Source organism: Cricetulus griseus, chromosome 10, assembly GCF_003668045.3.
Source record: "Cricetulus griseus strain 17A/GY chromosome 10, alternate assembly CriGri-PICRH-1.0, whole genome shotgun sequence".
Taxonomy (NCBI): domain Eukaryota; kingdom Metazoa; phylum Chordata; class Mammalia; order Rodentia; family Cricetidae; genus Cricetulus; species Cricetulus griseus.
This window is the reverse complement of record NC_048603.1, coordinates 11,231,274-11,244,832: the sequence shown is the minus strand read 5'-3', so window position 1 is coordinate 11,244,832 and position 13,559 is coordinate 11,231,274. Positions and strand designations below refer to the sequence as shown.

The 13,559-nt window shown below is 40.7% G+C and overlaps 1 protein-coding gene across 2 annotated transcripts in view; it reads left to right on the top strand.

Annotated features, from left to right (window-relative positions):
- Nucleotides 1–13,559, top strand: part of Zfpm2 (zinc finger protein, FOG family member 2) — a 436,511-nt gene that overhangs the window by 418,027 nt on the left and 4,925 nt on the right. For both annotated transcript variants that reach the window (XM_035449618.1, XM_027431464.2), the window contains 2 exons: nucleotides 9,440–9,646; nucleotides 11,893–12,117. In XM_035449618.1, the coding sequence (XP_035305509.1) occupies nucleotides 9,440–9,646; nucleotides 11,893–12,117 (432 nt within the window). The remainder of the gene's footprint in view (nucleotides 1–9,439; nucleotides 9,647–11,892; nucleotides 12,118–13,559) is intronic.

Sequence of the window (13,559 nt, the reverse complement as noted above, 5' to 3'; positions counted from 1 at the left end):
TTTTTATGCTAAGCGCAGGTCAGTATCTTGATGAGCCCACTGGTTGGGCCAGATGTTTACAGCTTCCCATTTCCTGCATTTTCTTATTTTTACAAAGCAAGCATGTCTATCAATCGCACAGATAAATTAGAAAGAAACACGTATAAACATAACACATGGAAAAGATTTTTCAGCCTGCTATATAATTATTAACCTGATTTTTACCATTGTAAGATGCTGTGAATTGCAGATAGCATGGATGAAGTTAAATGCTTTTATTCTGGATATATTTTTGCTTATATGGAACTCTATAGGTATGGTCGAACAATATAATTGAAGCTTTGTCAGCTCTGTATCCTAGCAACAGATAATACTGTTAGGTTACTGAATTGCTCCTGGTTGACAAGTAGGGAGTATTTTTGTGTTGATCGTGTTTGCTAATGATGGGATCCTTTCCAAAAGTCCCGTCTTAATCTTAATTAGAGTTTATCAGCAAAAGTCTGCATGGCATTGTGCAGACACTCATTTCCCCATAAAATGTGCAAGTAGAAAATTTGGCAGAATGGGGCAATATTTGAGGCTACTGCTTCTAGCAAGGGGAGCATGAAATTTCTAAAATATAATCAGGTCTGAACTGTGACTTTATTCTTTATTACTGAAACTTGTAGGATACTTCACGGCAATTTTGACACAAATTATGTTGGGGTAGGGTGGGGTACAAGCTCCCTGCCAGGCACCAGGCACCGTATCTTGATCATAAACATTGCTGAGAAGCCCAAGTTCAGGGTTTTCCAGGAATGTCAAGGTCTTCGTGGTTGTTGCTTTTCACAGAACCTTGGATGCATTTGTTCTTTGCTATGAAGGGAGTAGGATGGGAGTGTGAAGACCTGGGAGAGTCATTGTGTTTGAAGTAAAGAGAGACAGACATCGAGGGAGTCTAAAATAACCTTTCCATTTGGTGGAGCCCTGGAAGGCAGCAGATGATTGTCATCAGATTAAAACCTCCATGTCTGTGAAATACAAATATGGTTTTTCTTTTTTCTCTGGTTGGATGCTACAATCTTTCCGTAGTTGGGCTGTGTGCATCGTTATCAGTATTTTTATTAGCAAGCTACATACCTTCAATCTAACATGAAAACAAGCGTTTCTAAAAGCAAGAACAACTCACGGATTTACTGAGTTCCTAGTGGCTTACCCAAATCCAAGAATGCTAAGGTTTTTCCTCCTCAATTTATTGGCCATGTGTGACTGGCTCACTCAGTATTTCCATATTCTTCACATCTTAAAAGCCAAGGGAACACTCCAAGCAACTTTCAACTGTCAACTTCTCAGTTCTAAAATGGATTCTGTCCACCAAATTGTCTAAATACTTTGATGAATCAGTGCGGTATGAAGAGAAGTTATCTTTCACAGACCCTGCCTCACTCTATACCATACGAGTTGCCTGAAGTTCACCCCATACCCATTGTGCTTAACTCTACTGGTATGACAAGCCTTGGGATGTCCTTAAAAACACAGAAGCTCAAACTTCATTCCCAGAGTCTTTGATTTGATGCACGAAGGACGGAGCCTTGAAATCAAGATAGAGTCAAAGTTCTCCACAGGATCTACGGTGTAGTCAGATGGCTGCCAGCACTTTGGGGGCATGTGGGATCTTGAGACCCTGAGACGTATCTGTTTCAGCTTGTAACCTAGTCAGGAAACTGGTAAAATGTTACTTTACCATGACCATTAAAAACCGTTTAGTATTAATGAGTTAGTATGTGGAGCGCTGAAGATTGTACCTTACAACTGGTGTATTCCCAGGGCCCAATACTTCCAGGACTCCCCTTAGAATCCGGGGTCACCCCCCACAGCACACGTTGTGTAGATTTGATCTCCAGACTGTAGCTCTTCTTTTCCCAGCTCTGCAAAATCTCTCTATCCTCTTCCTCACACTATTTTACAAAGTGAACCACTATATGTCTGCTTCAGAGAACACCAGATGGTGCTGTGACTTGGAACACCTGGCGTTTCGTGTGGAATTTGAGTCAAAATCTAAGGGATAAAATCCATTACCCCAAAGCTTTCCCGTCATCGAATTCTCCTCTTAGCGGTATGACCTTCTCTCCTCATGGTATCCCGTATCGCAGTTAAAAGAAAAATCATTGAGAAAGTTTGTGCAAAGCCCTTAGTCCACCTTAGGTCCATAGCGCATAGTAACAGCTGAATGAGTGTGTAGTAATTACTACTCTTAGCATGTTATCTGCAAGAGGATCGTCATAACTTAAAGGTTATCTGTAGTTTATATCTGCCTTTTTCTGTGCCAGTGTAAAGAAATGTCCAAGATTATACATTATCAAGTTAAGATTAAAACTAGACTTTCTCCCCCAACAATTTCTCTTTCCAACAATGTTTGGCATTGAGTACAAATGAATTTTCAGTAATTTTGTGTACCCACTGTGCTTCATTGTTTGCCAAGAATTCCACAGAATAAACTTTCATCTGTGTCGATATTGAACAGGGCTGTTCTTCAGCATTGGTAACAGGCAGAAACCTGAAGCTACAAAGTAAGTAATAAATAACTCCAGCAATTTTCAAGGGAGGAAAGAATCCAAAATGTATTCCAGTAGGAAGAGAGCACTTGCCAAATCATCTCCCTCTGGTGCATTGAGGACTCTGGTTGCCTGACTTCCTGGGAAGAGTCCCTTAATGTGACTTTGTGTGATTCTGTGGTTGGGATGTTACTGGTTCTACCTCAGCCCCAAGGTGTGAGTCAGAAACTCAGCCCTCTGATGCTGCTGCTGAGTGTCTGAGATCCAAACGGAGGCCCCATGACAGGGCAATGGGTCACCTGGAGTGTACCTTCCAGAATTACAAGGCCCAGGTCTCTCTCTGACTTCCTGGTTGGAAATGCAAACACATCATCTTTAATATTTGTTCCAGGGCATTCCCAAGGGTCAGGCCCCCGTGTTCAGACTTCCAACACTATGGGTAGAATAGAAGTCTTTTTCTTTGTAAGTAGCCTGCCTCAGGGTGTTTCGTTAAAGAAACAGACCAGATTTACATATTTGAAAGCTGAGAAAAGGGGAAAACCTTATGTTTTTACCTATTTTTCTAAACCTTCCTTCATGGAAAGGACCTTATAAGGTCACATGAATAACTCTAACTAAGGCAAAAAATACATATGTTCTGTGCTCTTCTGAGACCTAGTGTAGTGAAGATATAACACTATAATTTTGTACAGCATTTCCAACTGTGGTGAAACACACATACATGAAATTTGCTCTCTTGACAATTGTAGGTGGCCTGCACCTCTAGAAATGTTCATTCTGCAAAACTGAACCTCCATTCCTTCTAAATCCGAACTTTCATTCCCTGCTTTCCTCATCTCTTGGCACCAGCCTTTCCTGTTCTGTCTCTACCTTTTGATTATCCTATGTTCCTTGGATCGGTAAACTCAGGCAGTATTTGTCTTTAGGGACTGGCTTTTTTCAGTTAGCACATTGTCCTCAAAGTTCATCACACTGTAGAATAAATCTCATTTCTTTTTAAATCAAGACTATTCCATGATCCATTATGACACATTTCCCTCAACCATTCATCTGCTGATGGGTACTCAAGTTGACTTCATATTTGAGCCGTTGTGACAATGTTATTGTGCCATGGGGTGTGTATTCCTGTGCCTTCAGATGCCTCTTCAAGATCATACCTTCAGCTCTTGGGGAAATATCTATAAGTGCAATTATAAATCATAGGTAATTACATTTCCATTTTTAAGAATCGCTACCTTGTGTGATTTTTATATTACTTCCAACTTTACAGGAGACCCTATATTCTAACCAGTGCTTGTTACTTGCTGTTATTTTAAATAATAGTTCTGCCCCTGTTCTAAAACCCAAGGAAGTACACTGTGTTTACACCGAACATGAGGCTCAATATTCACAGGACTTTAACATTCGAATGCATCTAATTTGCTTCAGGGAGAATGCAGCAACTGCACTTGCAGGCTGATGCAAACCTGAATTGGCAGCATATGCTAAGTCTAAGACAATAACGTAGGAAACTGGCCCACCTGCCTCCATAGCGGAGTGCTACAAACCAACTCACGTTCTAATTGGACAAGACACGGTCCACAGGTATGCCCCGCTCCCATCTCCTCTTTGGAAATGAGTGAGCTGCTTTTTTGAGACACAGATGCCTTTGTTCACAGTTTTCACTGCTCTGCCTTTTCTGATGACATTTCTTTTCTCTTGGATTTGGCAAAGCAGTGAGAAATTAGAATGATGGTTCCAATTAGACCAAACCAAGGAGTAGTGGTTGACAGGGACTTAACCACTTCCTCTGCTCAGTCCCTAAGCATTTCCAGGTTCACTGTCTGGTCCTCTGTAATCTGTGCTTTCTCTGGGCTACCTCCCCAATGCAAAGAGCATCCAGTGTCACATAGAATGTGCTCACGGCTTCTCATACCTAATTGGTTTCTTGCATATTTGAGACACATCTGTAGCTTTAGCAGCCCTGGAACTCACCGAGATCCACTTGTCTCTGCTTCCTAAATGCTGATATGAGCTAACTGGTCTCAGTTTTTTCTATAATCTTTATACCCCCCCCAAGTCACACACCTAGAAGCTTTTCCAGGATCTCAAACTTTGCGTTTTCAAAATATATTTTATTATGTGCACACCTCCAAGCAGTCTCCCTTGCCCCCTCTGTTTTATCTGTATTTCTCTGTGTCTGTCTCTGTCTCTTTCTTTCTCCGTCTCTGATCCACAATTGGACTATGAAGTAAGAAAGAAAAAGCCATGATTGTGCCACTGAGCACACACACATATCTCTTCAGTTTTCTCCACCCAAGGAGGGAACTGTCACCTCATGGAGTAATTGACACATTTCAAACAAATGACGTACACCAACTACTTTTCATCTTCAGCCCCCACAAATGCTTCTAGCCTGTTGTCAAGTCCTTGTATGTCTGCCATTACAATACTAGATGTTACTAAGACATTAGCAGTGGAGTCATCTCAGCACCTTCCTTCTGTCACTCCAGCCGTGTCTCTCCTGTGTCTCTTCAGTGTCACTCTTTTCTCCCTCATGGTTTATATTTACAAGTACTGAATCAGTGCAGTAACTGCTAAATAGCTGGATGCAGCATATCCTGCCTAAACTTCTTTCTCTAGATTCCACACAGAGAAAAGTATCTGCTAACCATGTTATTTATTCATTAAAATAAAGGTGTATCTCCCCACCCCAGCACGAGCCAGTTATAATTGTGGGTTCACTTTATTGATACTTCAGGCCTCGCTATCTCTCTCCAAGGCTTTTATGGGGAACCCTGGTAAATGCTATAAACCCCCGCCATAGGCAGCCTCAGGCTAGCAGGAGGAGATCAACCCCCACATAAAATTCCTGAAAACGAAGCTTTCTATGCTTCACACGGATGTGCTAACTCCAGGACACAAGTGCCCCAATCCGTACCTTTTCCCACAGACACTCAACTCAAGGTGTGTCCCAAAGTCTCGTCCTTCCATAATTCTGTCCTGGCTTCCATGCTCAGTCTACATACACTAATGATGAGCCTGCATCACACAGACACTTCTGCTTATTCAAGATTCAGTAAAAATGTTACTTTGGATGGCTTGCCTGATTCCCTCAAGAAGAGTCAGTTACCCATAGTATGGTGTACATTTTGATTTATTTGATGGCATATATGTATTCTGATCGTTCAGCTGTGCATAACGGTGCACAGCCAAGCCTGACACAGAGCAGAGACTTCACCACACTGAGTGATGAATTAATTAATTAATTAATTAAACATTTAATCCTAACCAACTTTCTTTTGTCAAACCTACACAGTATGTATTCAGTCTTCCAAAACAATACACTCCGACTAAACCACAAAAGGGAAACAAGTAATAGCAATGACAAAATATGAAACCACATGGGCGTATCTGAAAATATACAAGTATACAACAACTATCAAGCTGCTTAATTTTTGCTGCCTGGGGACCAACATCTAGCAGCACAGGGCTCCAAAGGAAATCCAAGGAGTCGGCATACTGTGACTTTTCTATCTGAGGAGAGTAAGGGGAGAAGACACTCACACACTCTTGATGGTTTTCTTCACACCTTTTCTTCATTTGTCTTTTGCATTCTGGACTGTATTCTATATTCCCTTTCCTAACTCTTTCCAGAAATGTCCCTTTCCTTCTCTCTTGATGTTATCCTCCACATTCTGTCTTTATTCTTACTTGTCTTTCTTCTGTATTTTTCCTCTATAGTGTATATAACCCAACAAAATCTTTTAGGCAATGTAGAAATTGCAATGGGGTCACATTCTGCTTTTCAAGTGAATGATTACAATGAATACAAGTTTTTTTCTTAAAGCATGTTTTCCATATCCCTTAACATGATTGAACATATAACAGGTGAGAAATAAATTATCCCAAGAACCCAAGACACTTGTTATAGATTAACAGTGTAGGCAAGCAAGGTATTCTTTTACTGGCAAGCTGTGTTTTGTGGTTACAAAGAAAGGACTGATCACTTTATTACTCATCTTGAAAGGTAGTCTTAAGGAATCTTAAGGGACTCATAAACCTAAACTTTACCTTAAATCTGTAGGGTGCGTACCCACTCATCAATAGTTTTTTTATATCAGAAGATTGAGGGCAAAAATGGGTACAGGGAATTAATTATCAGCTTTGGTCATCAGCCAGTCCTAGGAAGAAAGGCATGCCAGATAATGATAATTGGGCTGCTTTGTTCTTGTTCCCTGACCTTAGAGTCTGTCCCTCAACTATGTGCCTTTCTAAAAGTTTTCGTTATCTTCTTGGGTTTTTCTCCTGAAGTCTGCTTTAACAAAAACATCTTAGTCTAACTTTAAGTTATTTTCAAAGCTTTCTTTCAGCTATGATGCACTCTGAAACCTGTGAACACATCTCCCAGTATTAAGATTAGAAAGAATTTAAACTGGCTGGGCTACTAGGACTCAGCTGTTTTTATTAATGAACCAAGTCACAGACTATACAACTCTGCAACAGAAACTCATGAGTTCTAGCAATGTGACACTTTCTTGTTTTATTTTTATCATCAAAACTCCATTTAAACTAACAACATTGTTGTCAGTTAGACAGTACAGCCTAGGAACAAAATCATCTCCATAATAATCTACAGGTAAAAACTGCCCAGTAGAATAGGATATTTCCAAGAGATGATAACACAGCGTCGAGGGCAGTGGGGATCTCACCATACCTGTTCACAGCATGCCAGATGCCAGAGGAAGATGGCAGCAGCAAACATGCAAAGTCACAGCAGAAGCAGAAGACACTCCGGGGTCTGTACCTATCTGAGACTTATCCATCGGGTTTTGTTTCTTGGTGGTTTAATTCACCCACGTCAATTTTGCTATACCAGTGACACGGCCGCCGGCACTTAATAATGTAGACAATCATATCTTTGTTGGGTTTGGCTCCAATATTTTTCATTTCAACTTGTTGTTTATTGAATGTTTTGGCTAATACTGTGCATAGTACGTTGCTGTCATCTTGCTTTGTAGCTAGCTTACTGATTAACTGTCAGTAGATGCAATCTCCTAGGAACTGAAACCAAACCTGTCTTTCCTTTTATGAAAGTAACCAGCACTGGATTAACCAAGAATGTGAGCTCCATACTTGAAATCTAGTGTCTCTGTGCCCATGCTGTGAAATAAACCCAAACTGCAGTGACTGCCTTTCCCATTTCCACCCTTGTTCCACAGGCTAGCTTAATAAACTGTGTTCTGGAGGAGAGATCAGATACAGTGATTAGCTTGTCTACCCCATAAGCAGTAAGGTGTGTGTCCATCAGAAAGGGTAGAGCATCTAAATACAGAGGTTCCCAGAGCAAGAATGGCCTCTGGAGAAATGGTGCCTCCCAGGCTTCAAACTCCCTCTCTTTCCCCAACGATGTAATTTTGGCTTCGGCGATTTGGGGGAAAAAAAATTTTTTTCAACAACAAAATAAATCTGCTTTATCTCAACTACAATAATCCTTTATGCTTTGAGAAATATTAGCATCAAAATGTGGTTGGGTTGGGCACATGTTGCCCTGTGGTATTTTATTATCTCCATGTTTTAATTTAAAACTGGCCATAAATTTGAGGAGTATAATCTTTCTTTTCTTTTTTTCACACAGACACGTGCCCTCCTGGGTTGCGTTTTGTTTGCGTACTTTAAACCTTGGTTAATTGCCCCGAGATGTTCCTAAGGCGTCATCTTCAGTCTTCCATTCGGCCCCGCCATGTCATATACTGTTCTTATCTCCATGAGATTTGTACAAGTTGTTTAAAAACCATGATCTCTGCGGCTGGAGAAAATGAAGTGCACTTGAAATGACAGTTATGCTGAAAGATAAGCAGAGCAATACGACTTATCGAAATGGGTACAATTTTTCTTAGTTAATGAGTACAATATACGGCCTTCCGGTACATACACAATGGGGGGTTGCTTTCGAAAATATCAACTACACCACATTATTGCAGACATAACTGGGTGGGATATGTATCTAGGCCTGAGAGCGGAGATAACAAAATATAAGTGCTCTGCCTGTCTAAACATGTTAAATAAATGAGTGTTCACTATCACATTCCAATACATTAGAAGATGTACTTGCATCGTTAATTTTTCTTTTTAATGCACTGCTCCTGATCATTTGAAATGCAGAGCCAGAGTCTATCTCGGTGTTTGAAGACAAGGTTCCTTTCATTTAAACAAATCTTTATTGAAATAGGCCTTTTGAAAAGAATCTTTGGCGTATCCTCCTTTGCAGGGTGTTCAGTCAGGGCAAATGTAGATAAAGAAGGGACATCGCAGGGTATTGCGTAAGACTGCCCATCAGAGGAAAAAGTAGATAGGTGGTGGTCTATGAAGGGAGGGTCAGATTCCCTGTGATTGCACCTTAACAACCTACATTTCATGAACTCTTGTTTGCTTGTTTGGAAATTTGGGGCATCTGTACATACTGACCGCATATAAGAACTGGGACAGCGGAGAGAAAGACAGAGGGATGGTGGCAGAGGCAGCAGCACTTGGGAAGAGGGAGACCAGCCATTGCTTCTTCCATTAGTTAATGAAACTGTCACTTCAAAAGCTTGTCTGGAGTAAGTTGTGGCAATCGCATCCCTCCCAGGCAAGTTCTCACTCCACTGATCACCAGGTTAATAATTCAGGCCAGAGGCTGGAAGGCAGACTTTTGACAAAACTCCACAGATTCCGTCAGTGTTTTCCCCAGTGTTCTCCTAGTTACTGTGTTGTTTAAGGCTGGGAGAACCTTTGTCCGCAGGGGCTGGCTGAGACACACAGCTGCGGTCTGATCAAACCCCTTTCCCAGTCCATATTGCCGTGAACCCCACGGGAAGATGCTCCTGACGTGGGTCTGGGATGCAGCTGGCTCATGAGTAGTGCCATGTCAACGCTCTCTCCTCTCGTTTCTCTCTCCTTAACAGGGGGCCAGCTTTGGTGCACCACAACGAAGGCCATCTCAGAGGGTGAGGAGCTAATTGCCTTTGTGGTGGATTTTGACTCGAGGCTACAAGCTGCCAGTCAGATGACTCTCACAGAAGGGATGTACCCGGCCCGCCTGCTGGACTCCATTCAGCTGCTTCCACAGCAAGCTGCCATGGCTTCTATCTTGCCTACAGCTATTGTCAATAGTAAGTGCTGAGTGCCATTGCCCAGCTTTGTGGGGGTGATGGGTATTTAATGGGAGAGACAAGCAGCTGGGAACAGACATTTTCTTCAGTTTGTGGCTATGAGCGTGTGTGTGTGTGTGTGTGTGTGTGTGTGTGTGTGTGTGTGTGTGTGTGTTTGTGTGTGTTTGTGTGTGTGTCTGTCTGTCTGTCTGTCTGTTCTGTGTGATATGTTTGCTTCGTTATGCAAATGCAGGAAAAAGAAAAAACATGCACATCCAATTATGTCAGATTGCTTTCCTTAAGGTCACCCACGCTAAAAACTGTCTTCCTCTGCCTGTTGACTAATACTCAACTGCACTTAGCAATGACCAGCCCAATGGCTTCCGGTGATGATTTTTCTAGTATCAAAATTTGTATTTATTAATGGCCATGGGATTTCAAAACTTAAGAATGTAAATTTAAAAACCAAATTTTATTATGTATACTAATGATAGAAAATATATAGTCTTATGTTGATGTGAAACTCTAACGTACAATTATTAGTTATTATTCTATTTGAGAGGAAGAAGCTTAATGAGTAGTCTGACATAAACCAGTGCAAGCACATAGAGCTTTTGTTTTTAGAACCTGAATGAAGGCCTGGTCGGCTGGGAAAAAAATCAAAATATTTGTTGATTAAAAGGAAAAAAAGAAATATACAAGCTTTTAATACTTCATAGAGAACTTTAATATATGCTATCACAAACCTACGTGGGTGGTCTCTCTCTAAGATGAATACTAAGCTAGTCTGGATGCCTTGAACACATAAAATGGTACTTCGCAGTGTGGACAGTCAATGGTTCAAGGACTGTCAGGGTTTGCTTTCTGGGAAGATCTGCTTTTATTGAGCTCTCTGTGGGAAACAAGAATGAGTAACAGTCAGACTGCAAGAAAAAAATGATACTAATGCTGGTAATAAAAACATTCATCTAGTCTAAAAAGAATCTTGAAAATCTAATGGAAAAGAAATTTAGACAGCAATAATAGCTTCACATTAATATAAAATATCCAACAATAATGACTATGAGGAAAGAAATTCACAGGTGATTATGAACTCACTATGCATCCAATCAATAGGCCAAGGACTTTCAGCCTCATCAATTCTTACTTGATTTATTTAATGGAATAGTTTTTATTCTCTTAACTATTTGCAGGGACCATGAAATAATGTGACCAATTTGGACTTGAGGCAAAATAATTTTATTACAAGGGATTTCAAATAACTTTATTCAATTATGATGCTCCAATGTGTGGTGTTAATTACATATAAGAATATACCTGTTTACTTTAGGTAGCAAGGAAATAATTAATCTCAAGGGACCCAATATAAGCACAGATTATCATTTGCTTCCTGAAAATCAGTCAATTGGTGTGACTCTCTATTAACTATGCAGCCTCTTGGGTAGCATCAGTGCACTTAACTTGGGAAGAACAACAGATTAAACAATAAAGAGACATCAGGACACCATTCTGAAGTTGCTTTATCTCCCCTCCAATAGAATTTGATCCTTAGTTCTTTCTCATTGCTGATTCATGTTTCCACAGAGCGCGCCATGCCCCTTGTTTCACCATTGGCTATATTGCCATTGTTCAGTTAAGATAAATCTAGCTCTTTCTGAAGAGTTTTAGAACTCTCTTAAGACTTCTCCCATGGTCCTCTGTATTTATCGCAGAAATACCAAATTCCGTATGTCTAATGTGACCCTGTGTTCCCCTAAGCCCTCTAGAGAGCATTCAAAAGCCCTGTTTCTACAATACAAGGACCAGGCTGGATCAACCCACACTGCCTTAGCCTGCAAAATACTGGTCTATGTCATCTAGGAATTTCTGTTTCCCTCATATAACCCCACCTCTGTGTCACTTATCAGCCATACAGCATGGGGGTAGGTTTAAGGCTAGATTTCCAATCTCAATGTAACCCTGTATACCAGTGATTCTCAACCTGACACGCCGCCTTGTCAAACTGCCGCCCCAAAAAATATTTATGATTCATAACAGTAGCAAAATTATGGTTATGAAGTAGCAAGGAAAATAATTTGATGGTTGGGGTCACCACAGCATGAGGAACTCTATGAAAGGGTCGCAGCATTAGGAAGGTGTTACTCCATCAGTGCTTAGTGACCCAACTCAGAACCTGGGAGCAGACTCAGAAAGATGGAAGCAAATGTAACTTTACCCTTACTTCACTCCCCCGGACAGCAGCTAATATGTCTCTGGTTTGGTTGCAGAAGATATATTCCCTTGCAAATCCTGCGGCATCTGGTACCGGAGCGAGCGGAACCTGCAAGCCCATTTAATGTACTACTGTAGCGGGAGACAAAGAGAAGCCGCCCCGGTGTCTGAAGAAAATGAAGATAATACTCATCACATTTCCAGCCTGTGCCCCTTCCCACAATGCACCAAGAGCTTTTCCAACGCCCGAGCTCTAGAAATGCACCTGAACTCACACACTGGTAAGGGCCTCTAATGTTTCTGAGGTTTCTTCAGGGTACTCTACTCTTTACGTACACACACACACACACACACACACACACATACCTATTATATATACAGATAGATTGGTAGATAGATGATAGATAGATGATTGATACTAGATAGGAAGATAGACAGACAGACAGATATATATACATATATACATGCATGCATACATACATACATAGATGACAGATAGGTACTTGGTAGATTGATAGATAATAGATACATAGATAGATGATTGACAGATAATAGGAAGATAGAAAGATAGATAGATACTTGGTAGATAGATGATGAATAGGTACTTGGTAGATTGACAGATGCATAGATAGAAAGGAAGAAAGAAAGAATGAAAGAAAAAAAGAAAGAAGATAGATATTATTTTACTGGATCATACAGTGTTCCTGTCTACTATTTAGATACAGCATATTTTAACCAAAGGACTTGACTCTGGTTTCTTCAACATCTACTTCAGTGTTTAGACCATGCAAGAAAATCCTAACATTCGTTTTCCTTTTCAGCGAAACAGCATTATTTCTATTCCCTTTGTTTACTACCCTTCATTTCCATTGCTTTACTGTCATGTGACCTTTGGGAACTGATCGTGGTGTTTTCCATGTGCTAAGGAAGAAATGGTAGGCATGTTTAAAAAGGAGTTGCTAGGCGGTTAGAACTGCTATTCTGGTAGGTTCCATTAAAAATCTCTCAATTTCCAGAGTATGTGTGGGTAAAGCTGAACTGAATTTTATCACACAAAAGTACTCTGGATTCCTTAAGGAAGACAGGGAGCTGGGAGCTATTCCCACCTAAGTTTGAAATGGATCCCGGCTATTGTGAGCTTAATCTCATGACGTCACCATGCTTATAATCTTAAGATGTACAGAATATATTAAATTTAAATATTGTTAGATTTTTTTCTCATTTTTAATATTTTATTTTATTTGAAGCAGGGTCTTTCTACATAGCCTGGCTGTCCTGGTACTCATTGTGCAGACCAGGCTGGCCTCGAACTCACAGTCCAGAGACGAGAGGCCAAGTCTGTTCTCAGCAGTTACAAACAAACAGAGCAATCGTTGCTCTACTTGACACTTAACTCCACCATCAGTGGCAATAACTAGTCAGAAACAGAGTGGCCAGCCAGCGTGGCTGATGTTCCATACTGACTTCGACTTTAATTAGCATACCATGGTCTACTAAGCAAATATCCGCCCCCCACACAGATAAGCCACATTCAGTAAAACAAGCAAGCAAATGGGTTTCTATAAAAGATGAAAGATAAGTCAAGTGATTGCTAGTTTCTTTCTGCATGTAGGTATTCAGTAGCTAGTAGCCACTCTAATGAATATTCCCTCCTTCCTATTACAGAACATAGTACATAGGCGTTGGTGGCAAACGCCTTTAATCCCAGCATTCGGGAGGCAGA